We start from the raw sequence: 24,646 nt of genomic DNA, 5'->3' as shown, positions 1-24,646 counted from the left end.
ATCGGCGGCCCACAATTTCGGGCATCCGATGGGGTGCCTTGGCAGGCAGGGGCCTAACAAAGGCCCCCAGGTCTGCCCTGGCTATATACCTATTAGTTTTACACTGACAGGCAGTAATGCTCTGGTATACAAAGAATACCAAAGCATTATAGCTGCGATCTAAAGATCGCATAGTAAAGTCTCCGAGTGGGTATGAAAAAATAAAAAATGCAAAATAAAAATGTATAAAAAGGTACACATAAAAAAAATACAACCATTTTGTTCCTATTAAAAAAAAAAAACTACACATATATGGTATCCCCGCAATCATAATGACCCAAAAAATAAAGTTAGCATATTATTTAAACCGCAAGGTGAACGTCGTAAAAAAAACACAAAAAACAACAGCAAAATTGCTATTTTTTCCAATTCCCCCCGAAATAATAATAATAATAAAAGATTAATCAATAAGTCCCATGTACACCAAAATGGTAGCAATGAAGTCCCGCAAAAAAACAAGCTATGGCGACATTGACGGAAAAATAAAAAAGTTATGGCTCTTGGAAAGTGGCGATGCAAAATAAAATAATTTTAGTTCAAAAGTGTTTTTATTCTGAAAAAGTAGTAAAACATAAAAGAACTATGCATATTTGGTATCGCCGTAATCATACCGACCCATAGAATAAAGGTAGCATGTTATTTCTGCCGCACAATAAATGGCGTAAATGAAAAATGCATAGAACAATGGCTAAATTGCTGGGGGTTTTTTATATCCCCCCCAAAAAAGTAAATAAAAGTTAATAAAAAAATTCTACATACCCCAAAATGGTACCATTAAAAAATACAACTTATCCCGCAAAAAACAAGTCCTCATACAGCCATGTCCACATGAAAATAAAAAAGTTATAGCTCTTTGAATCTGGCCATGGAAAAACTAAAAACATTGCTTGGTAATTAGGGCCCAGAATGCATGCAGGGGAAGAGGATAAAGCAACGGCAGTATTTCAGCCTATATTCTGGGTCACCAGCACCATCTAATCCTTCAGCCCTGTTTTATCTTCTCCAACAATAGGAACCTCTATGCAACAACATTGATTTAAGGGAAACTAAAAAGGTAAATATGCTAATCACATTTTTCCAGTAAGGCTGCATTCACATTGTTTTCGGGATATTTTACATCAATATTGGGAATGGATTTTAAAAAGGAGAAGGTCATTCCCCAACATTTCATTAGGGAATGTTTCTCTTGTCATTTACACTACCAGCCACCCCCAACTTTGATAAAAAAAAGGACATACTAGAGGATGATAGAGGGCCACAATGGGGGAAGGCAGATTAGACGACCACCAAGAGCGATATTGAAGGGGCAGGGTACAATTTGTGGAATAAATAGAGAGACAATGCTTTACCTTTAACTTTCATTCTACAGCTAATTGGACACTGTGTCTGGGCGGCTATATATAATGCTGTATGACGGAACCATATATACATTTATGGAGGTTACACACATAAAAGTTACATACACAGAAAAATCATGGATGTTCAGCTAAAACAATTTTGCATGTCACTGGATGAATTAGGGCTGATAGATGTCACCATTACAGTTTGTGTGATTACAACATGTAAGTGGTCACACTTTGATTTAAATGTTCATATCACAGTGGTGCCAGAGTGGACAAAATGGTTTTGATGGACAAATTAGAAAAAGAAAACACGACCCAGGGAAATTTATAGAATATAAAACCTGTAACAACAGCCAAAGGATGGTGATCATTGTAAAAAAAAAATATGAAAACTCACTCACCTTGGTGAATCATAGTACTTGTAAAATTGTTCTTAATTCATACGATTCATATGTTGTAATAGTCTAAACATCCATCTAATGCTTGTAATAATTTCAGGGGGTTGGTGATAATTATTGTTTCGTTAAAAAATAGTTACATGTAAATTTACCGTACAATTTCTGACATTCTAATTGTATTACTTGTATTTTGTATGGCACATGTTGCTTGTTTATTAACATTGCTGTTTAGTGCCTGCACTGACCCCGCAAATTCTGGAGTTTGCTGGCCGGAGTATACAATTTGCATGCAATGTGTTATTTCTATACTATGGAAGAGTCAGAAGTATACACATTTATTGTTTTGTAGTAGACAATGTAGATTACAGTATATATGTTCTTAGCATTATGGCCATATTGGTGGCTCAGTGGTTAGCACTATTACCTTGCAGCGCTGGGGTCCTGGGTTCGACCTTGGACAACATCTGCATGGAGTTTGTATGTTCACACTGTGTTTGTAGGGATTTCCTCCAGCTTTCTCCCACACCCAAAGACATACCAATAGGGAATTTAGATTGTGAGCCCCAATGGGGACAGTAAAAAAAAAAAAAGAGGACCTCTGTACAGCACTCTGTAATATGTTGGTGTAAAATAAGTAACTGAAATAAATATTGTATAATTAATGTAACACTGTACCTTCCTACCAACACCAGCAGATGATGTCACTGACTGTGGAAATGTCACACTGTACCGCAAGCAACTTGGATTGATTCCTCTCCAGTCTCTGGGACCTTGATTTCCAAATGAAATGCAACATTTGCTTTTTTCTGAAAGCAGGACTTTGGACCACTGTGCAACAATGTTGGTCCACTGTGTTATATCAAGTCCAGAGTCAACGCAGCCGTCTACCAGGAAATTTTACAGCACTTCATGCTTTCCTCTACTGACAAGCTTTATGGAGATGCTGATTTCAGTTTCCAGCAGGACTTGGCACCTGCCCACACTGCCAAAAGTACCAATACCTGGTTTAATAACCACAGTTTCACTGCGCTAGATTGGCCAGCAAACTCGCCTGACCTAAACCCCATAGAGAATCTATGGGGTATTGTCAAGAGGAAGATCAGAGACACCAGACCCAACAATACAGACGAGCTGAAGGCTGCTATCTAAGCAACCTGGGCTTCCATAACACCTCAGCCATGCCACAGGCTGATCGCCCCCATGCCATGCCGCATTGATGCAGTAATTCATGCAAAAGGAGCCCGACCAAGTATTGAGTGCATATACTGTACATACTTTTCAGTAGGCCAACATTTCGGTATTAAAAATAATTTTTGAAATTAGGCTTATAGTACATGGGCTTATAGTATATGTGCAGCACACAAGAAAATGGCAACAGCACTCTGTGAACACTAATGCCCCCTAAGCACTACAGATATATAGAAGAAACAGTAGAAATGATCCAGCGCTAAGTCCAGTTGTAGATTAAAAAGGAAACGATGTTCCCATCTTTATTGGGGTGATATGAATAAAATAGAAGGGAGACGCAGTCCCAAGAAAAATGCGAGCGGGCAACGGTGCCCTGGCCTACGCGTTTCGAGCAGCTCCTGTGCTCTTAATCATGGCACCGTTGCCCGCTCGCATTTTTCTTGGGACTGCGTCTCCCTTCTATTTTATTCATATCACCCCAATAAAGATGGGAACATCGTTTCCTTTTTAATCTACAACTGGACTTAGCGCTGGATCATTTCTACTGTTTCTTCTATTATATACCGCCAGCCGTAGCGGGGATCCGAGCAGCGAGTCAGGAGACGCAACAAACTGGTGAGCTGGAGGTTTTCTCCCTTTACTATTTCACTACAGATATATACATATGCATTACTGCTTAATCTACTTACAAATAGTGAAGTTCTTAGCGTACAGTTTGATCAAATTGTGTGAGCCCACCTGCCATGACAAGGCATTCTCTATAAGGTAGGAACCTACGCTGCACATACATCCAGAACTGGGACTAAGTCTACATATATCTGGGGATGGTAGGAACTAACATTAAACTAATTAAAATCACCCAGGGAAGAATGGGAGGAGTGCAAGATCAAAAAATGGAGGCAGTCACTAACCCCACATATATGGATCACACAAACAACACAAAAGTTTGAACAGCACATTCAAACAAAATGAAACAAAATGTGTATACAGGTGCAAGAATGCCTGTGACTGCAAATTTATACAGCACACAAGAAAATGGCGACAGAACTCTGCGAACATACTGTATCTATCTATCTATCTATCTATCTATCTATAAAAATATTTTATGTTATGCTTTATTTTTATGTATTTCTTGATGGGGTGCCTTAAGTCATGCTATATATCTTGGCTATTGCATATGAAAGATTATGTATACATAAATATATGTTTTAAAATGCATGTTTTTTCCACAAGTATGTGCTGATTGCTAGCGAAGAAGAAGAAAGCTGGAAACAATAGTAGCGTATGCACCACAATGTTTTCACCAAGGCTATTCTTACAAACTGTTATACAAACAAGCTATAGCAATAAACCGTCACTCGCTTAGATCATTGACAAAAATGACATAATATATCAATTATGCAAAACACCCATTTATTTTACATTTTCCCATGGGAAGTCTTAACAAAAGTCTGCACTGTATATGAATCGACAAAGTTGTTTCCCACGATCTTTTAAATTAAAAATCTAAACAGGGGGCTATCAATTGGCAGCTGAATTTAAAAGATGAACTTCTCAGGCCTCCCAAAGGACAATTGTCAATCACGTTACATAAAAATTTAAATCTTTTAAATTTCATTTAATTTCAAAATTGTACTTATACGTTTTAAATAAAGTATTCTGCAGATATTACTATATACTGTACCAGTTTTATAGCGCCTATTGCATAGACAATCATTTGATACAGAAGAACAGAGCATTAAGAGTAGGAGTCCTTACAACATAACTGTCAGTTGATATGCATTATGAGGTCTTTCCTACTGCATCATTGTGAATTTTACATTACTCTGTTTCCTTGACTGTTTGATGTTACAGATTAATGACTTCATTCTATAAATTAATCAAAAATACCAATGCAGTTGAACAGTTACCCACAGTACTGATATCACCTGCACAGAACAATTACTCTATGACATCACCGTCACTCAAGCACAGAATAGTCACCCTATCACCAGGGGTGTAACATTAAAGGGATTTTCCAGGTTCTGACAACTGATGACCTATCCACTGGATTGGTCATCAGTACATGATCTGTGGGGGTCCGACACCCGGGGCCCGCACAGATCAGCTGCTCCGGTGCCTCCGTGCACCGGACGTACATGCCGGAAGCAGTTAGCTCCGGCGACGGAATAGCGTCCGAGCTGCAGTACTGCAGCTCTGCTCTTATTCAAGTGAACAGGAGTGGACCTTCAGTTCTGCAGCACGTTCGCTATGCAATGGTCGGAGCCAACTACTTCCGGGCTTCATCCATAGCATTATGCACCACAACATCCGGTGCCCGCCGGTCACCGGAGCGGCTTATCGGAGCAAGGTCCGGGTGTCGGACCCGCACCGATGACATATTGATGACCTATCCAGTGGGTAGGTCACCAGTTGTCAGAAGCTGGACAACCCCTTTAAGGGGTGCAGTGGTTGCAGTTCTACACAGGCCCTGTGGATTTGACAGTGCCTCAGTAGCAATGTAACATAATGCCTAAGTAAATACCATCATACAGTGCTTAAATAATACCAACATAAGGGGGAGTTCACACTGAGTTTTTTTAAACGGAAACCGCAACGGAAAATGCGCAAAAAAACGGCAGAAAATGCCTCCCATTGATTTCAATGGGAGGCGGAGGCGTTTTTTTTCCTGCGAGTGGAAAAAACGTCTCACGGGAAAAAGACAGGACATGCCCTATCTTCGGGCTTTTACGCCTCTGACCTCCCATTGACATCAATGGGAGGCAGAGAAAGCGTATTTTGCAGCGTTTTTTGCCCGTGGCGCTCTATGGCCGCGGATGAAAAATGCAGCGAAAATCAGGGTGCAGGTAGATTTTCCGCCTGCAAAAAAACTCAGTGTGAACCCAGACGAAAGTCGCCAAATATCAATACATAGCGTAATCTCATAACAGTGCTATACAATGTCTAAATAATGCTGCTATATAATTAAATTAATATCAAGATTCATGGTGGCTACTAAATCACAGGCCATTTGTGACACCACCATAAAGCAAGAGCAATGGATGTACTCTGTGCAGAGGTCGCTTGAGCTAAAGGCCAGCCCTCTCCCACAATGAGAATCCTTCCTAGAGCGGAGGTATAAACCTATAAGCGAATAGCTATTAGCACTAGTTGAGACATATTTGTATTATGTTTGTATTTCCATGCAGAGTGTTTTGTAGCACACTAGAATGTAGATTATGTCTTCTCAGCCAGTCTTTTTATTAATAAGCCTTTATATTATCATTGCAAATGTCTGAAGTGTAATATATAATATTCTATAAAAAAAACATTCACATAGTGGGAACACATATCGTAACTGCTAAGACTTACTGTAAATATATTACATATTTTTTTTAGTTATAGTTTTAATTAGGCAAGAAGTTTATATTTAAGAATATAGGCAATAAATAATCTCACTTCAATCGCGCTGGCACACAAAAAAATAAACACTATTCTTTAATTGTAGTCTTTTGATTTTATTTAAAATGATTCACTCTTTTCCAAAGTTTCTAATGTTTTCTTTCTTTTACAGAATCTTCAAAAATAACAAAAGTAATACAATTATAATTACAATAGGTGCATGTAAAAATAAAATTAAGCACAATTTAATTAATATTTCACAAATTAAATTTATTAATTTAACACAAAATTGAATAAGAGAAAACTGTACATATCTGTGGGTACAACATGCTATTTTTGTACAATACGGCTGAAATATTCACTTGAACTGTAAAAAAAGAAAATATTCCCTGTGTATTTTCCTTAAGAAAAAGATGCAAAGTCATTTTAAGATCCACAAGTTACTAATTCTAGCAGCAGTGTGAGTCCGTAGTTTAGGGGGATCTGTCATGTCTATAGATGTATTTTATATATTGTTTGCAGGTAGATTTCAAGCAGATAAATTAAATTCAAGAAAATCCTATAAAAAATGTCAATCTGATACAATGACAGTTAATACATTTATACAGTTTTCAATGGTTCATTTAGATCAAAGTCACATGTGCTTGTATTTAATAGTAGCTGTATTTTAGGTGTATGTGTTTAAAATAAGTGTGCCTATTGTAGTCATTTTTAAAAATGATGGGAGTAGAACTAGAGCCTATAACTGAGTGGATTGCAGCTATAGGATGTTAACAGCTCAGTATGGGCAAATCTGAGGCCAATGTAGGCATATATTCTCTTGCAGCAGAAGTTTTTCAAAAACAGAGAAGGGCAGATACAGGGGATTCCATGAGGTGCCCCCTAGAGTCTGTTGACAAACCACAGTCTAGCAAGGTGGCAGCAGTACAAAGTCATAAAACAGTCTATCACTATAGCAAAGCGGTGGGAAATTTTATTGTCCCACCACTTTCAAGCTCTAGGTTGTATTGCTCCTTATTTTCTTGTGTCTATTGTAAGTAAATGAGTATTGCTCATAATGCAATTCCCCAATGTTTAATCCCAGGTAGCTCCAAATCAGAGGGACACTTTAAATATATATATATATATATATATATATGTTACTCCCCTTTAAAGAGAATCTTTGACTAAGACGGATCTCTATAAATAATGTTCCCAGCTGCCCTAATAATGCTAAGTTAGTGGGTGCAATATTGCTCAATCAAGATCTACCAAAATTTCCATTTGGGTGCCAAAGGGAAGGTTGGTGCTCACTGTATATAAAACAGCACATTCCTCTCTGCTGATTAGCCATGAAGAATCATCTGACCGTTTCACGACTACCTTGCAAGAAAACTGCAATACAGCCGGTGGTCCCTTCCGACCATCATCCAAGCGAATGTACTGTTTTGCATGCAGTACATTATGCCCTGAAAGTGAATATCAAATTTATAGTATTGTTTTGGTATATTGTTGGCGAATCTGCCTTTATGTTTTGTTTCAGATTACTTTTCTACAATGGTATTGGCGTATTTTTGCAGATTAAAAAGTATGAAAAATAGTGTTGTAGTTTGTAGAACGCCAAAAACCTTGAACGATGTTATTGACACTTGACATCCGTGTGATTGGTGTTAACAAATTTTACTCTATTAAAAAAACACCGGTATCTACATATTTATAACTAGCACTTTGATAAGGCACTGCACAACAGTTTGTACACACGCCGTCCTGCACATCTGATCTACGTAAAATTACCCATTATTACAAATTTAAACACACAAAAAATCTTTCTGTACATGATTGTCGCAGTGATGTACATATTTCTATTTTAAATTACAGTATACATACTTTAGATTAGAGGTAGGCAACCTGCCGATTACCTGATGTGGGCAAAAACAATCCTAGAAACCTCGGCTGAGATCTGTATATCTCCAATGTTTGGAAATCCTAGATTGCCTACATCTGCTTTAGACTCTTTTTACCTAAAGTCACTTCTGAGTCACAAAAACGGGTCCTTGGTACCTTCTTTATCCTACTATATCTCTGTACGTCAAGCTGAAATGTCCATCCATAAATAAGACGTAAAAACTTTCTAGGGCACTATACTAACAGACTTTAGCATAGCTGTTTAATGTGCAGTAAAACCTGCCATTCCACAGTCAACTTTCCTTATCTGGAAACCATGAAGCCTATAAAGAGGTTGCAAGGTCTTATTTTCAATTTTCTTCACAGGTATGAACCCATTGATTTGCCTGTGGAGATATAATGAAGGCTAGTGTTCTTTAATTTATTAGGTTTTTGTATTCCCATTTAAAGTCCTATTGCTTAAATTATCAGCAGTGTATCAAACGGAAGATAAGCGCTTCCGGTTGAAATTCCATTTCAGCAATGTTGCACAAGGATACCGGAACATCTGTTTAATGTAACCCATCAGCAGGGTTTATTTGTATTTGAAAAAAAGTGCTGTCTTCCTGCTACAAGTACTCAAGTTCCAATGCGTGGTGCAGTGCCATTAAATCTGAGTGGCTTGATATTCTCCAGAATGGCATCGAATGCTGAAACAAAATAAAAAAAAACAAGAACAGTGTTAAAATTTAATGGGGCAAATATTTTTTCCTTGAATACAGATTCTCCAATTTTCAATGTCAGTGTCCGGGCTTTCTAATCAGTAATCTAATCTACAGAGGTGCTTGTTATCTTTTTACTACCTGAGCCAAAAAGTGATATCAACCCCCTATTCTCCCTTGGAAAGCACAATGATAGAATGAACATCTGCCAGATGTTTTCTTCATGGATAGCGCACCTCTGAATCTGTGGATTAACTGCGCTGTAGAGGCCTATTATTTGTCTAGGCTGTTTGTGGTCTAGCAACCAACACTTTCAAAAATGGGCCACTATTACAAAAAATAATTACTATTAGAAATGCATATGTCTATTACTAAGTTTTTACTTCCCAATAAGTTATTTTTTAATATTAGCACTGTAGAAAACATCTACTAATCTAGTGTGTACAGAACACTATATACCTGGCACCAAACTTGCAGGCCAGATGATGCACTTTCTTTCCAGTACCTCATCTTTACCGAGTCTCTGGCATTTGTTAAGGATGCGTAGTGGCAGAAGAATATAAGGCTAACCATTCTTATTGGTGGGCTTGGCATTATTAATACAGTGTGTGCAGAGCAGCACTGTATTTACATGCCACCAAAGTTACAGGCCAGATGATGCAAGGCGTTATTACACCGACCCATTTTGGCTGGTGCAACGAGCACCGATCAACGAGACAGAAGGGGGTTTTACACCGGGCAATTATCGGGCAAACGATCACTCATAGAACGCTCGTTGTCGATCATTTCCCTGTGTAAACAGAGCAGCGATTAGCAGATTAACGAGCAAATGTATCGTTTTAAAAAAGTAAAATAGTATCGTTGTCAGCAGCACATCTCCCTTGTGGCAGGAGCAAACGAGTGCCGATCAACGAGCTGTCTTGTTGATCAGTGCTCCCTGCACCGGCCAAGATCGGCCGGTGTACTAGGTCCTAGAGACCGTTGATCGGCGCTCATTTGCTCCTGTCACAAGGAGCTAGTATGGGGACTAGCGCACGTTACTCCGATCGCTCTTCCCCATACATTATTATCATATCGACAGTGCGTCTCCCGGTTTACACGGAGATATGCTGCCGACAATGATAATATTTTAGTTTTTTAAAATTATACGATCAGCAGATGAACGGGCGTTTACTCGTTCATCTGCTGATCGCTGCCCTGTTTACACGAGGCAATTATCGGCAAAGAGCGTTCTATTGTAAAAGGGCCTTAACCAGTACCTCATCTGAACAGAGTCTCTAGTCTTTTATAAGTATGTGTGGTGGCAGAAAAATATAAGGACATATCTCATTGACTTAGAATAGTTCTGTAAAAGTAAACCTCTACCAAAAAGGGTTGTTTGAAACATTTTTGGTTCTCACATATGCCCTTTGTCTCCTCTAAAAGGCTTACAATAAATATTCAGAATAATGACGTGTATGATTAAAATCTTTTTTTTCCTAAATTGCATTGTTCAAAGCCAATGGACAAATAGGTGGTTATATATTTGTTCTACTCTAAGTAGACTTAAGTTTTAACCACTATCCACACGAGTAAGTAACTATACGTCGTCGCGGGAGGTTACTTTCCACACGAGGACGTATAGTTACTGAGTTGTTTTCGGTGCACACTGTCGGTGACAGTGTGCATCGGGAACCGGGAGGTCAGCTGTCGCCGACAGCTGACACTCCACTCTTGCCGGCCAGCGGTCCTTTGCCACTTATTTCTGCGAATTAACCCCTTAAATGCAGCGATCGACGCATTTTAGAGGTTTCTAGCATATCGGCAGACCCCGGTCTGAAATCGCAGGGTTTGCCGATAGTTAGCATGGCAGACGGAAGCCAAACAATGGCCTCTGTGTCTGCCATGGACGGAAGCCCATCAGGACCAACCTCCGGCTAGTCCTGATAGGCTTCCTGTCGGAGTGACAGGAAGTCACTGTGTTGTTCCCGATGCACACTGTCGGCGACACGGTGTGCATCGGGAACCGGGAGGTCAGCTCACCACGACAACTGACACTCCAGTGTTGCTGATCAGTGGCTCATCGCCGCTGATTTTGGCAATTAACACCTTAAATGCAGCGATCGATTTAGGAGGTTTGTAGCACATCGGCAGCCCCCATGCAATTGTGGGGGTTGCTGATGCTTGTGATGCCATCCGGAGGCACAGGCAATGGCCTCTGGGTCTGCCATGTATGGAAGCCTATGAGGACCAGCCTCAAGTAAAAAAAAAAAGAAAAAAAAGTTTATAAAAGTGTAAAATAAAAGTTGTTTTTTTTCCTTTAGGAAAAAAATGAAAATGTTAGAAAAAAGTACACATATTTGGTATAACCCCATTCGTAACAACCCAAGCTATGAAACTATGATGTTATTTTTCCCGCACGGTGAACGCCGCAAACAAAATAAATGAAAAACGATGCCAGCATCGCTACTTTTTGGTCACAGTGAAGGCCGTAAAAAATAAAGAATTTAAAACGCCAAAATCTGTGTTTTTTGGTCACCTTAGCTCTAAAAGTTTTTTAATAAAACGTGATCAAGACGATGTATGTACTATAAAATGGTATCAATAAAAGCTACAGCTCGTCCCGCCAAAAATAAGCCCTCGACCAAAAAATAAAAAAGTTATGCCTCCCAGAATGTGATGATACAAAATATATATATTTTTTTAACAAATAGTCCTTTCTTTGTAAAAGTAGTAAAATATAAAAAAAAACTATATAAATTTGGTATGACCGTAATCGTATTGAGACGCAGACTAAAACTAAAGTTGTCGTTTTTACTGCACGGTAAAAGACGTAAAAACAAAACACCAAAAACAATGGAGGAATCACAGTTTTTTCCAATTTCTGCCCGCAAATAATTTTTTTTCAGTTTCCCAGCACATTTTATGGTACTTTAAATGGTGTCAATAGAAACTACAACTCTTCTCGCAAACAATAAGCCTTCACACCACTCTATAGATGGAAAAATAAAAAAGTTTTGGCTCTTGGAAGGCGGGGAGTGAAAAACTAAAATAAAAAAGCAAAAAAGATCAGTCCTGAAATGCTAAATTCATTTCTAATAAAAAAACATTTTTGACCACATGTGGTACTCGGGAGAAGTTGCTTTACAAATGTTTGGGTGCTTTTTCGCCTTTATCCCTTGTGAAAATTAAAAAATGCAACATTTTATTGGACAAAAATGTTGATATTAATTTTCACGACCTAATTATACTAAATTCTACAAAAAACCTTTGGGGTCAAAATGCTCACTATACCCCTAGAAAAATTCCTTGAGGGGTGTAGTTTCCAAAATGGGGTAACTTTTGGGGGGGTTTCCACTGTTTTGGTCCCTCCAGGGCGTTGCAAACCCCAAAATCCAAAAGGCGCTCCATCCACTCTGAGCCCTGCTGTGAGTCCAAACATCAGTTTATTACCACATATGGGGTATTGCTGTAATTGGGAGAAATTGCTTTACAAATGTTGTGTGCTTTTTCTCCTTTATTCCTTGTAAAAAATGAAAAAAATCTACGTTTTCACAGCAAAAAAGGTGATTTTCATCTTCACAGACTAATTCCACAAAATTCTGCAAAAAAACTGTGTGGTCAAAATGCTAACTATACCCCTAAAGAAACGCCTTGAGGGGTGTAGTTTCTAAAATGGGGTCACTTTTGGGGGGTTTCGTCTGCTTAGGCACCATAAGACCTCTTCAAACCTGACATGGTGCCCAAAATATATTCCTAAAAAAGGAGGCCCCAAAATCCACTAGGTGCTCCTTTGCTTCTTAAGCTGGTGCTTCAGTGCATTAGGACACTAGGGCCATATGTTGGATATTTCTAAAAAATGCAGAATCTGGGCAATAAATATTGAGTTGCATTTCTCTGGTAAAATCTTCTGCGTTACAGAAAAAAATGTATTACAAATGAATTTCCGCAAAAAAATTTAATTTGTAAATTTCACCTCTAATTTGCCTTAATTCGTGTGAAACGCCTAAAGGGTTAAAATACTTTCTGAATGTGGTTTTGAATACTTTGAGGGGTGCAGTTTTCAAAATGGGGTGATTTATGGGGACTTTCTAATATATAAGGCCCTCAAAGCCACTTCAGAACTGAACTGGTCCCTGAAAAAATAGCCTTTTGAAACTTTCTTGAAAATATGAGAAATTGCTGCTAAAGTTCTAAGCCTTGTAACGTCCTAGAAAAATAAAAGGACGTGAAAAAAATGCTAACTTAACTAGTTAGTATTTTGTATGGTATTACTATCTGTTTTACAAGTAGATACATTTAAATTTAGAAAAATGCACATTTTTGCAAATTTTCCCAAAAATTGTACGTTTTTCACAAATAAATATTGAATTTATCGACCAAAGTTTTTCACTAACATAAAGTACAATATGTCATGAGAAAACAATCTCAGAATCGCTTGGATAGGTAAAAGCATTCCGAAGTTATTACCACATAAAGTAACACATATCAGATTTGAAAAAATCCTCTGTGTCCACGAGGCCAAAACAGGCTGTGTCCTGAAGGGGTTAATGCAGATCTCTACCACAAACCATCATAGTAATGGAAATACATTTATGTAATATTTGTTTTTGTTTTTAAATAGTCCAGATTTGTACTTTTATGTATAGATGTCTTTTATGGTCTGTGAACAAATACTGAGTAGGGGAAAATAAAGTAATTTTAGTGAAAACATATATTCAACAACAACAACAAGTTACCTTTTTGGCTCCTTGCTCTTCCTCTACACCATCTCCAACTACAACATAGACTACTTTTCTTCCAAACCTCTGCACTATCCTTTCAAAGCAGCTTTCTTTACCTGTGCAAAATAATGCACGAGAAATATTATACAATGTAAGAATAGTGCATTATATTTATGGCTCATATTTAATTATATTATATGGTATGTTAATAAAAAGTGTGTACATAACTGTGATGTGAACCAGTAATCGCCATAATACAAATTTTGGAATAATGTCTAGACTCATACATTTGCAAATACAAAAAGACTAAGGGTTTGTTACCACGTAGCGTAAACACAGTGGAATTTCCGGCTTAATTTTTCGCAATTATTTACAGCATAAGCAAAGTGGATGAGATTTAACAAATCTCATCCACACACTGCGTATAAAACCTGCAGAAAATGCGCAAAATGACAATCTAATCGGAATTTTGTTCGACAGTATGTCAATTATTGTTGCAAAAATACAGCAGAATTACCACTCGAAAAATCCTATTGGAAATACCACAGTTTTTACGCTATGTGGGAGCATAATCTTTGGACACTTTCACAAGTACTGATTGTGCAGCAAGAAGCTTTAACACTACTGCATTGGAAAATGTGTGCAAGAAATAAAAACCCTTTTTTTTCCTTAAAGAGGTTGTCTGATTTTTAAAAATAATTTCGAAATTCCCTATTCTGATTTAATAAATGAAACACTCTGTTCAGGACCCTCTTCTATTAGCCAAAGCAGAGATAAGCAAGAAAGAGTGTCTCTCACTCTAAATGATCCGACATGCATTACATGGACAGCCTATTCATTTTAATGGAAACTGTGTAAGGGTATGTTCACACGAAAGAATTTTGCAGGCGGAATACGCCACAACATTCCGCCACCCATTAATTTCAATGGGATTTGGATGCTTTTTTTTCACGCAAGCGGATTATTTCCGCTAGCGGGAAAATGAAGCATCCTGCACGATCTTCAGGCACGATCTTCTGCCCGAACCTCCCATTGATGTCAATGGGAGGGAGGCGTCTTCTTGCAGTCGGCAGGAACAGTTCCACGTCGAATTTTGTGGCAGGACCCGCCACGCAAAATCTGCCGTGTGAACTAGCCCTAGTACTTCATTTCTTATGTGGTGGTGTTGTAGGGCAATTCAACACTTCCTGCTGGGTACCCCCACAGATTACAGCTGATTGCTGGAGTTCCCTAATCCTAACATCAGGGGACCCTTCTAACATCAAAGGATTGTTGAAAGTAACATTTCTAGGAAATGGTTCTAAAACTGCTTCCATGAATAACTGATTTGATGGAAAAGTCAATGGGAAAGAACTGAAATAAAATGTGACATAAATGTAGCCAAAATGGTACATACACTTAAAGTGAAACATAGGCTGCTGTATTATTATTTTTTCCAGTGATTCATCCTGAAGCTTGCCAACAATAGTAGGGATTGTCCCTGACCATAGTATACCACTGGTGAAGAAAGTGGAAAAACTTTCATATGCTCTTGTCTACAAAATTATAAGAGGTTTTGTGGTTTTATGTTTATTAAGACTAAGCATTGCATATTGGAGAGCTTTGGTAATTTCTAATGTATTACTGTATTAATTTATAACCATGTTTAAAATCTCTTGTTGCTAGATGAAAACATTCCAGTACACACACCTCACAAATGAGAGGTGAATACAATTGAACTGCTCACCCAGAGGACACTATTTTGTTTATATTATTACCAGTCAAACAAAGCCATCAAGTACAATGTATTAATATTTTTAGGGGCACAAAAAGTGCAGCAATGATTTGTTCTTCTGACTCCTGAGCTCACATCTCCTAGCATGCCTTGATGGTTCAGATTCTGTATAGATCATATTTTTGTATTTTGCAATCTGGAAGTTTAGTCTTTACATCAGAGAATGTGCAGTAAGAAAGTAATGCATTATGTTTTTTTACTTAAGCTGTTTCTGATGACAAACCATGTATTAAACCGTATAATTCCAATAGCAAACTTATAAATTCTCAGTCCACATCCCGTACAACATGCTGAAAATCACGACCAGTACAATATAAGTAATACATTTACTACATTTAATACATTTAATACATTCACTTTCTTTTTTTTTTAGATTAAATCTTTGTGTAAACGGTAAAATATTGCTCGAAAGTGAACATATAGTGTAAATATATGCATAATACTTCATACTGTACTCACCTATTTTAGTTGCACTATAGATATTTTCAATTGGGAACACCACTCCTAATCCATATAGCAAGACCTTCGCTAGTGCTGGTATAAGTTGGGTAGTTGTTACTAGTATATTTACACAGTTCGTTCTATAAGAATTTAAAACACAATATACAAGTGATTGAAAATAAGAACAATATAATTTAATATGTAGCAAAATTATTGTTCATTTGGTTCTATGTATTTAGCAAAATAAAGTTACCTTGAGTGAATTAATGTAAGGGCCTTCAGTGCAAGAGTTAACCATGAATCTGTCAGGGCTTCGATCTCGGCCCTAAGCTGTAACCAGGCTTCCCTTTTTGCTGGGCCAAGCAAACCTGTGATAACACAGAGAATATTATTCTTGCAACATTACAGTTGTTCCTTGAATTTTAAGGTATAAGGAATTATTCTGGGCGAGAGCAATATCACACCCTTGTCTATAATTGTATTTTTTTTAGCCAACGACAAAAACACAATTCTGCTAGACAAAACTGCTAATCCTTCAATTTATACATTTTCATACGTCAAGATATCAAATATAGAGTATTAGGGCGGGTTCACACATAGCGGAATTTCACTTAAATTCCGCTGCGGACACTCCGCAGCGTTAATCCGCAGCGGAGCCGTTTCTCCATTGACTTTCACTTTAATTTAGAAGTGTTCGTTTACACGATGCGTACAATTCCGCTGCGGAGCATAGGCTGCGGAGCGGAATTTGGTGTCCGCAGCATGCTCTGTCTGTTGCGGAGCAGTGGCGGACTGGTTGCGGACTCATGGCGGAATTTCTCCATTGACTTCAATGGAGAGTCAAAATTCCGCAATGAAGTCCGCAGATCTTATGTGTGCTGCGGAGCGTATTGTTTTTACTACCATGACATTTCTTCATTCTGGCTGGACCTATGTATTTCTAGGTCTACAGCCAGACTGAGGAAGTCAATGGGGCTCCCGTAATGACGGGAGCGTTGCTAGGAGACGTCTGTAAATAGTCACTGTCCAGGGTGCTGAAAGAGTTACGCGATCGGCAGTAACTGTTTCTGCACCCGGGACAGTGACTACCGATCACAATATACATGTATCTGTAAAAAAACATATAAGTTCATACTTACCGAGAACTCCCTGCGTCTGTCTCCAGTCCGGCCTCCCAGGATGATGTTTCAGTGTAAGTGACGGCTGCAGCCAATCACAGGCCAAGCACAGGCTGCAGCGGTCACATGGACTGGAGCGTCATCCAGGGAGGTCGGGCCGGATGCCGAAAGAGGGACGCGTCACCAAGACAACGGGCGGTAAGTATGAATTTCTTTGACTTTCACTAGGGAAAGTGCTGTCCCTTCTCTCTATCCTGCACTGAATAGGGAGAAGAGAAGCACTTTTCCTGCAGTCCGCAGCGGCCAGTCCGCATCAATTTTCTGCACATTTTGTGCAGATCCGCTGCAGAATCTGCAACGCAGATTCTGTGCGGCATTGATGCGGACAGTTGCGGAGGAATTCCGCCATGTGTGGTCATGCCCTTAATTTGAGAAAAAGGAGGACAGTAGCTACAGTGATATGGGGTGGGGACATTCAATTATTCAGAAAGGACTACAGAAATATAAGATTTATATTGGGCTGACAGGGTAGTCATGAGACATTTGGGTTCTTCACAGCTACTGTTCTCTATTATCAGGAAGCTCCAATTCCGTTAATAACAGCATATTGGGGATTACTCTATTTTTGCAATACCCTAATATATGAGTGCAAGTGAATATACACTTTAAATATATATTTAAATTACAATATATGTTGTAACTTTGCGGTAAAATTTGAGATGTGCTTACAAAATTCTTGAAGACCTGTCATGCAAAAAGTATGGAGAAATATAATGAATGTGTATTTACCTCCAACATTATTTTTATAGGTGTTGTAGATTTCTTTTACTCTTCTATAACGAAAAGCCAATTTTCTCATCCAATCCACACCACCACGAACCCCTGTTGCAAGGCAAAGGTTTGCACTAGTTGCTGCTGCTGGAAAACCATCTGTCCCAAAGTTATACGTGCTATATTGGTGGAATAATAAACTCATTAAAGATAAAGTAGAAAATCCCTGTACAGCATTTTTGTATATCAATGTGTAATTTTAGAACTTTAGAAAATGGGAAGAGTTATTTTACAGTCAAAACACTTCTCAAGAGCAGGCACAAATTACCTAGCCCCTTAAGGCCCTCCCATCAATAAAGTCACGCTCAAATTGGTTGCTGTGGACACAGGGCCTCCGCTTTTTTAAGACATATTTGATATATAATGCCCATTGGTGGCATAAAAAAATGTCTCCTAGCTATCAATAAAGACAATAGGCTTCATTATTGAAAATTAGAGAAGACAAGAAGTTGCACATATGAGCCAATCAGACCATATGTTTTATTTTCAACCCTGTACTAGTAAATTACATCAGTAATCTCATTGGCTGCTGTTGACAATGACTTCACTTCTTGCCTTAAAGAAGTACTCCAGGAAAATATTTATTCTTTCCCTCCATTTGTAAACTAGGTTTGGTAAAAGGTAGTGAAAGAAATTCTCTTACCGGTGGCTTTATTGAAATCTTATCCATACCGGCCGGTCGTTAGATCACATGACCCGCACTCTGACTAGTCAAATTCTACTGTGTGGATCAGAAACCAGCCTCTCTATGCATTCCTTTGAGAGCCTTCATGTGAGCTTTACAGGCTTGCATAGATAGACTAACCACACAGCAGATACTGTAGTATTTGGCTAGTTAGAGTGCAGGTCATGTGATCTAATGGCGGGCCGGTATGGACCAGTTAATTTTACAATAAAGCCACTGGTAAGAAAATTACTTTCTTTACCTTTCAACTAACTTAGTTTACAAACAAATGAAAAGAGAAAAGATTTTCCCAGAATGTTTCTTTAAGAAGGCCATTGAAATTAAAATAGGATCGATCACCATGCAGTCGATCAATTATACGACGGATGTTTTGTACGAATGATCCAGCTATCTACAAGACTGAACTAGCAGATCACAGAAATAGTTAACAAAATGTGTTAAAAAAATAAATAAAGCAACAAAGTGGTGATCAATGGGCCATTATTAGTCGATCATGCCCTACAGACATATGGCCTCATTTATCATAACCTAATTTATCTAACAGAAAAACTGGCTTTGTTGTCCCATAGCATCCAAAAAGAGCTCAGCTTTCATTTCTTAAACTACTCTGGAAAAATTAAAACTACACTGTAATTGGTTGCTATCGGCAACAAGATTATTTTCTTTACATTAGACAGTTTTGATAAATCAAGCCCATTCTTTTGTTTGTAGGCCCAGCCTACGAACAGCACAAACCATACATTGGTCAGGCTCGGGCTATTACATAAAACTTTAAAACTATGATTGGTCGAATTGGGTGATATTCAACCAGTTTCCATAATGTTGGCTCCAGGGGCAGGACTAGGGATAGGCAGACTAGGCAGTCGCCTAGCTCATTATTTAAGCGGGGTGCAATTTATGGATTTTTTTTAAGAAAGCAATGTTCTGTTTTCAAAAAATGTACCAGTTAAAAACACTCAGGATTGATTTTGGAAAGGTGCAACAGGAGACAAAAAAAAAATTATTGATTCTAGATATGACAACTATGTTGTAGAACTTCAAGCACCAAGGGGGCATTCTGAAACCCCTAACTTGGGCACCAACAGGAGCTTGTCCTGCCCTGGGAGGCTCATGAGATATTGCTTTCCAACTACATGCTTTGTGTAATTACATTAGAAAGATAAACCCTTACAATCTGCTGCTATGGACAACATCCCTTTCACTTCAATGTCTGCTAAAGGTGGGAGTTAACTGCCTAATACAAGGAATATTTAATACATTATCACTTGTTTTATTTCCTCATAATGACCATCACAGGACTTGAATTCATTCCAAAACCTACACCTACCTCAAATCTTGTCCATTGTCATCTGATGATACATCATCTATATGAACTTGGTCACATTCCTACAAGACAGAAATCATGAGCTTTTATTGTGTCTGCCACTTAGCGCAAATGAGTAGACAATTAATATCTCCATCTTGAAATGTTATTACATGTCTTTTAAAGCAGTAGGTGGTGGCCTTGTAAAATATCCACTTTACGTTTTAAGTGCCTTCCAAAAAGTTAGCTGTCATTACTTTTTACTGACCTCCATCTACTTCTTTAGAGCTCATTCTCAATATTTACTAAGCTGCTAAGAACAATTAGTATATGTGCTTTATAACAGTCTTCTTACTCTTTAGGGTACTTTAAACATCGTACTGTTTAAAGCTGACACAGTCAGTACTTAGCTTAACTCAAACCAGACATTTTCAGTAATGTAACATGCTACAAAAATTAAACCCGATGGAAACCGCCAATGAAATTATGACCTCTGATTGCTGTTGAGCCACACACTAACACAGCCTGGGGCCAATGTTTCTGAACAGTGTACACCAAAAAATCTGTTACTAGTTTTCCATTTATTTGAGACTTGTGAGTTTTATTTATTTTGCCTTAGTTAAATAGGAAAAAAAAGAAAAAAGTATTCAGATTCTGAAAATATGAATTCCAAAAAAAGCCGATCAGACCAACTTTTTTTTCTTTTTTTTTTTTTAAGTTTAAAGGTATCCACTACTTGTGCTGCTTACACAAAAGAGCCTTGTTACCAATAATGCTAAAATAGAAAATAGTATGCGAATTACAATTAAAGCAATTTACTAGTAGAAATTCTCATTATTTCGTACTAAGGTATCACATGATTCAATAGAAGTTCACCAGGCACGAACATTATGATGTTTATTTATAAATCCTTAGCCAAATGCTTGTATTATAGAGCTCCTTACAGCGCACAGGGTTTTGCGATCCATTGCTATTGTGGAATGACTGACAATAAAACCTTATGTTGACATTCCACGTACAGGAAACCAAGGAATGCCTAGCATCCAGGCATACCGAGAGAGCCGACAATTGCAAATGACACACTCAATTCTCACATATCACAACGGCTTAGAGAATTTTTTTTTACATATGCACAAAGTTTAAAAATGTGAATACTATCAGTTAGTTGTCATTTAGGTAGTTAAAATGCTATTAGATATTTTTTTATTTTAAAAATGTGTATAGTGTAAAAAACAAGCAAGTATTTTAGATTGGAAAATATTCAAGTAGAATATTTCCCAAAAATTTTCTGCCCGTGTTACGAATGCAGCATCCTCTTCCCCTTCCCCTCTGAGGTTCTATGAAATTGAACTTAAATCACTAAAGAGCTTTAGGGTGATATAAGTTTTAGGGTTCCCAGGGGGCTATGGCTGTAATATGAATGCTAGAATGTGGCCAAAGTACAGTCATGGAAAATCCTCCCAAGTCTGGGTTTATATTGACACTCCGTTGGAGGATGTTTGATTCTGTTTTTGCAACTTTTTTGGGAAATTGTTGGCATTAGTTGGACATTGACAGTAATTTTAAGTAAAATGTAAATTTCTTTTAGAGCAAGCAGTGTTTTTTTCTTGCTTTCCTTAAGTTGAGTTTTTTTCTTATATTTTTCACATTAAAATTGAACAATTGATGCAAAATAAAAAAAATATAAAATGAGTTACCTAATTCATTCTTTTAAAAAATATATTTTTCAAATGGCGCTTATGTGTACCCAGCCCTTTATTCACCTAAGGTATTATAAGACAAGGAAGCCAATGCATCTGCTATAGGGCAAATGAAAAGGGTGGAACAGCTCAGGCTAGCCCTGATCAATCTTTGTATGGTCTTTGTAAACAGGGCTCCCCAACATTATAATCATGGCAATGTGTACAAACAAGTGGGGGATAATGAGAGGTAAAACTGCTATTCTCTACTACAAGGGATGAGAAGGCGTGTTAACAAGCATTGGGCTATCCTGCACCCATAAGATGGGGTATGGTGCTAAGAATTAGCACAGGCAGAGGGGCTCATTTTGATTTTTTTTATGAGGCCTCCTCTGCTTTGTGTACACAATTGTTATAAGGAATTATTTTATTAAAAAAAAAAATATTAGTCACGTTACGTTAATATCAATCCCGTGTATCACATACTGATATATTACAAACACTGAACCGGAAAAAAAATGGCAGCTACCAATTGTCTACAATTACTTTCTTGGGAAACTTTAATTTTGAACTTCCAACCATGGCAACAACACTTATCTCATGCTTATCACACTGTTAGGGTATGTTCACACGCACTGTTTTCAGACGTAATTCGGGCATTTTACACCTCGAATTATGCTTGAAAATACGGCACCATTACGCCTACAAATTTTACGCGTCGCTGTCAAAAGACGGCGTGTAAAAAGACGCCCACATCAAAGAAGTGCATGTCACTTCTTGGGACGTTTTTGGAGCCGTTTTTCATTGACTCTATTGAAAAACAGCTCCAATAACATCTGTAAAATATGCAGCGAAAAACGCGAGTTGTTAAAAAACGTCTGAAAATCAGGAGCTGTTTTCGGGGGCGAAAACAGCTCCGTATTTTCAGACGTATTTTGCTACTGCGTGTGAACATACACTTATTCTCTTATCCATCGACGCAAAATAAATATGTAACATGGGATTGATACACTTTTTGTGTACAATAACTATAATTCTATAACTTAGGTTTTGAATTCTGTCCAAAAGCAGTGAGTTCAGAATTTAGTGTTTCCTAAAAGTAGCATAAAATGTGTACAAATATTGAATCAAAATGAGCACATATAGATTTTACAAGCAGATATTTTGCATTACTAACGCCTTCTGAATATTTGGCCTTTCTTACTTAAGTAGATTTTTAGATGGGGGAGGGAGGTTGGAGTCGAAGAAAAACTCAAACCAGCTGTTCTGTAACAGAATTAAATAGTAACCTTCAACCTCAGTTTTAAAACATCTATTTTCCAGCCACCCTTCTCGAGCAGAAAGACCCAAGGAGGAAAAGACTTTGACCCTATAACCTTTTACTCCTCTCTTGAGGTCAACTTTTACAGATAAGGGAGAAAAGGATTATTAGGCCTCGGATGATAGCTCTCAAAGAAAAATTAAAATAAAATACTGGCAACAGTGTACAAAGAGTTCTTAAATATAATTAAATTCTACACTTTGCTAAATAGTTTATCTCTGTGTTACTAAATTACATTCTGGTTCATAGTTTCATCTATAATGTACCTATACAATAGATGTATCCATGTATACAATATCCCATCTGTGGTTATAAACAGTAGGAGTAATGGTCAAACATGGCTTTTTATGGTGGCGACCCCAATAACTTAAGAGTGGGTTGGGATTATAAGCAATGGATGTTTCTAGAAGCCCTTGCTATATCAATGGGTGGAGAAACGTCTTCTTAGAACTTATAAGATATATAAAAAAGAACCTGAAAATATCAACAGTGTAATATTCACTTGGCAGATGAAGTTTAATGTAGATAAATGTAAAGTTATGCATCTGGGTACCAACAACCTGCATGCATCATATGTCCTAGGGGGAGCTACACTGGCGGATTCACTTGTTGAGAAGGATCTGGGTGTACTTGTAAATCATAAACTCAATAACAGCATGCAGTGTCAATCAGCTGCTTCAAAGGCCAGCAGGATATTGTCGTGTATTAAAAGAGGCATGGACTCGCGGGACAGGGATGTAATATTACCACTTTACAAAGCATTAGTGAGGCCTCATCTAGAATATGCAGTCCAGTTCTGGGCTCCAGTTCATAGAAAGGATGCCCTGGAGTTGGAAAAAATACAAAGAAGAGCAACGAAGCTAATTAGGGGCATGGAGAATTTAAGTTATGAGGAAAGATTGAAAGAATTAAACCTATTTAGCCTTGAAAAAAGACGACTAAGGGGGGACATGATTAACTTATATAAATATATTAATGGCACATACAAAAAATATGGTGAAATCCTGTTCCTTGTAAAACCCCCTCAAAAAACAAGGGGGCACTCCCTCCGTCTGGAGAAAAAAAGGTTCAAGCTGCAGAGGCGACAAGGCTTCTTTACAGTGAGAACTGTGAATCTATGGAATAGTCTACCGCAGGAGCTGGTCACAGCAGGGACAGTAGATGGCTTTAAAAAAGGGTTAGATAATTTCCTAGAACAAAAAAATATTAGCTCCTATTTGTATAAATGTTTCCCTTCTCCCATCCCTTGGTTGAACTTGATGGACATGTGTCTTTTTTCAGCCATACTAACTATGTAACTATGTAACTATGTAACTATGTAACTATGCAATATCAACAGACTAATTTTAAATATCAAACAGTGTTCTTGTTAGGGTAGTCACTGGAGAGGGAATGGAGGTATGGTAGAAATGGTGGTTTTATGTGCCAGCTAAGTTAAATTATGGCCAGCTAAGTGGTTAATTTCATAAAGTGGCTAGCATCAAGAGAGTCATGGGTTGGAATCCAACCAGGCAATAGTCACATAAAATTTCAAAGGAATTCAGATAGAGTTTTCCCTTGTGTTCACATAGGTTTAATCTACGTACTCGTCCCATACCTGTACTCATAGGTTAAATAGCTTCCGAGGAAACATCCGATGATACATCTTTAAAGAGTATACAAGGTAACAATTCAGCTCAAATATTTATAATATTAAATAATGAATAATTTCCATCAATTGTCTGTTAGGATTATGTCACAATCATAAAGCGGGAAAGTGTTATTTAACTGATTATTCGAGGTATATTACATAGTAAAACAGTAAAGCCCCAATGCACACGAACGTGCTTTTGTGGCCGCAATTCCCCCAAAAATCCA

At 37.9% G+C, this 24,646-nt stretch overlaps 1 protein-coding gene across 4 annotated transcripts in view; it reads right to left on the bottom strand.

The window, feature by feature from the left end:
- Positions 1-6,660: 6,660 nt before the first annotated feature.
- The window catches only part of EYA1 (EYA transcriptional coactivator and phosphatase 1), an 88,912-nt gene continuing 70,926 nt past the window's right edge, over positions 6,661-24,646 (bottom strand). For all 4 annotated transcript variants that reach the window (XM_075828229.1, XM_075828231.1, XM_075828232.1 and 1 more), the window contains 6 exons: positions 19,814-19,872; positions 17,760-17,920; positions 16,106-16,220; positions 15,871-15,992; positions 13,653-13,753; positions 6,661-8,922 (listed from right to left, as the gene is read on the bottom strand). In XM_075828229.1, coding sequence (XP_075684344.1) covers positions 8,842-8,922; positions 13,653-13,753; positions 15,871-15,992; positions 16,106-16,220; positions 17,760-17,920; positions 19,814-19,872 — 639 coding nt within the window. In that variant the 3' untranslated portion in view covers positions 6,661-8,841. The remainder of the gene's footprint in view (positions 8,923-13,652; positions 13,754-15,870; positions 15,993-16,105; positions 16,221-17,759; positions 17,921-19,813; positions 19,873-24,646) is intronic.

Source organism: Rhinoderma darwinii, chromosome 5 (assembly GCF_050947455.1).
Source record: "Rhinoderma darwinii isolate aRhiDar2 chromosome 5, aRhiDar2.hap1, whole genome shotgun sequence".
Lineage (NCBI taxonomy): Eukaryota > Metazoa > Chordata > Amphibia > Anura > Rhinodermatidae > Rhinoderma > Rhinoderma darwinii.
This window is presented reverse-complemented; position numbering and strand designations above follow the sequence as displayed.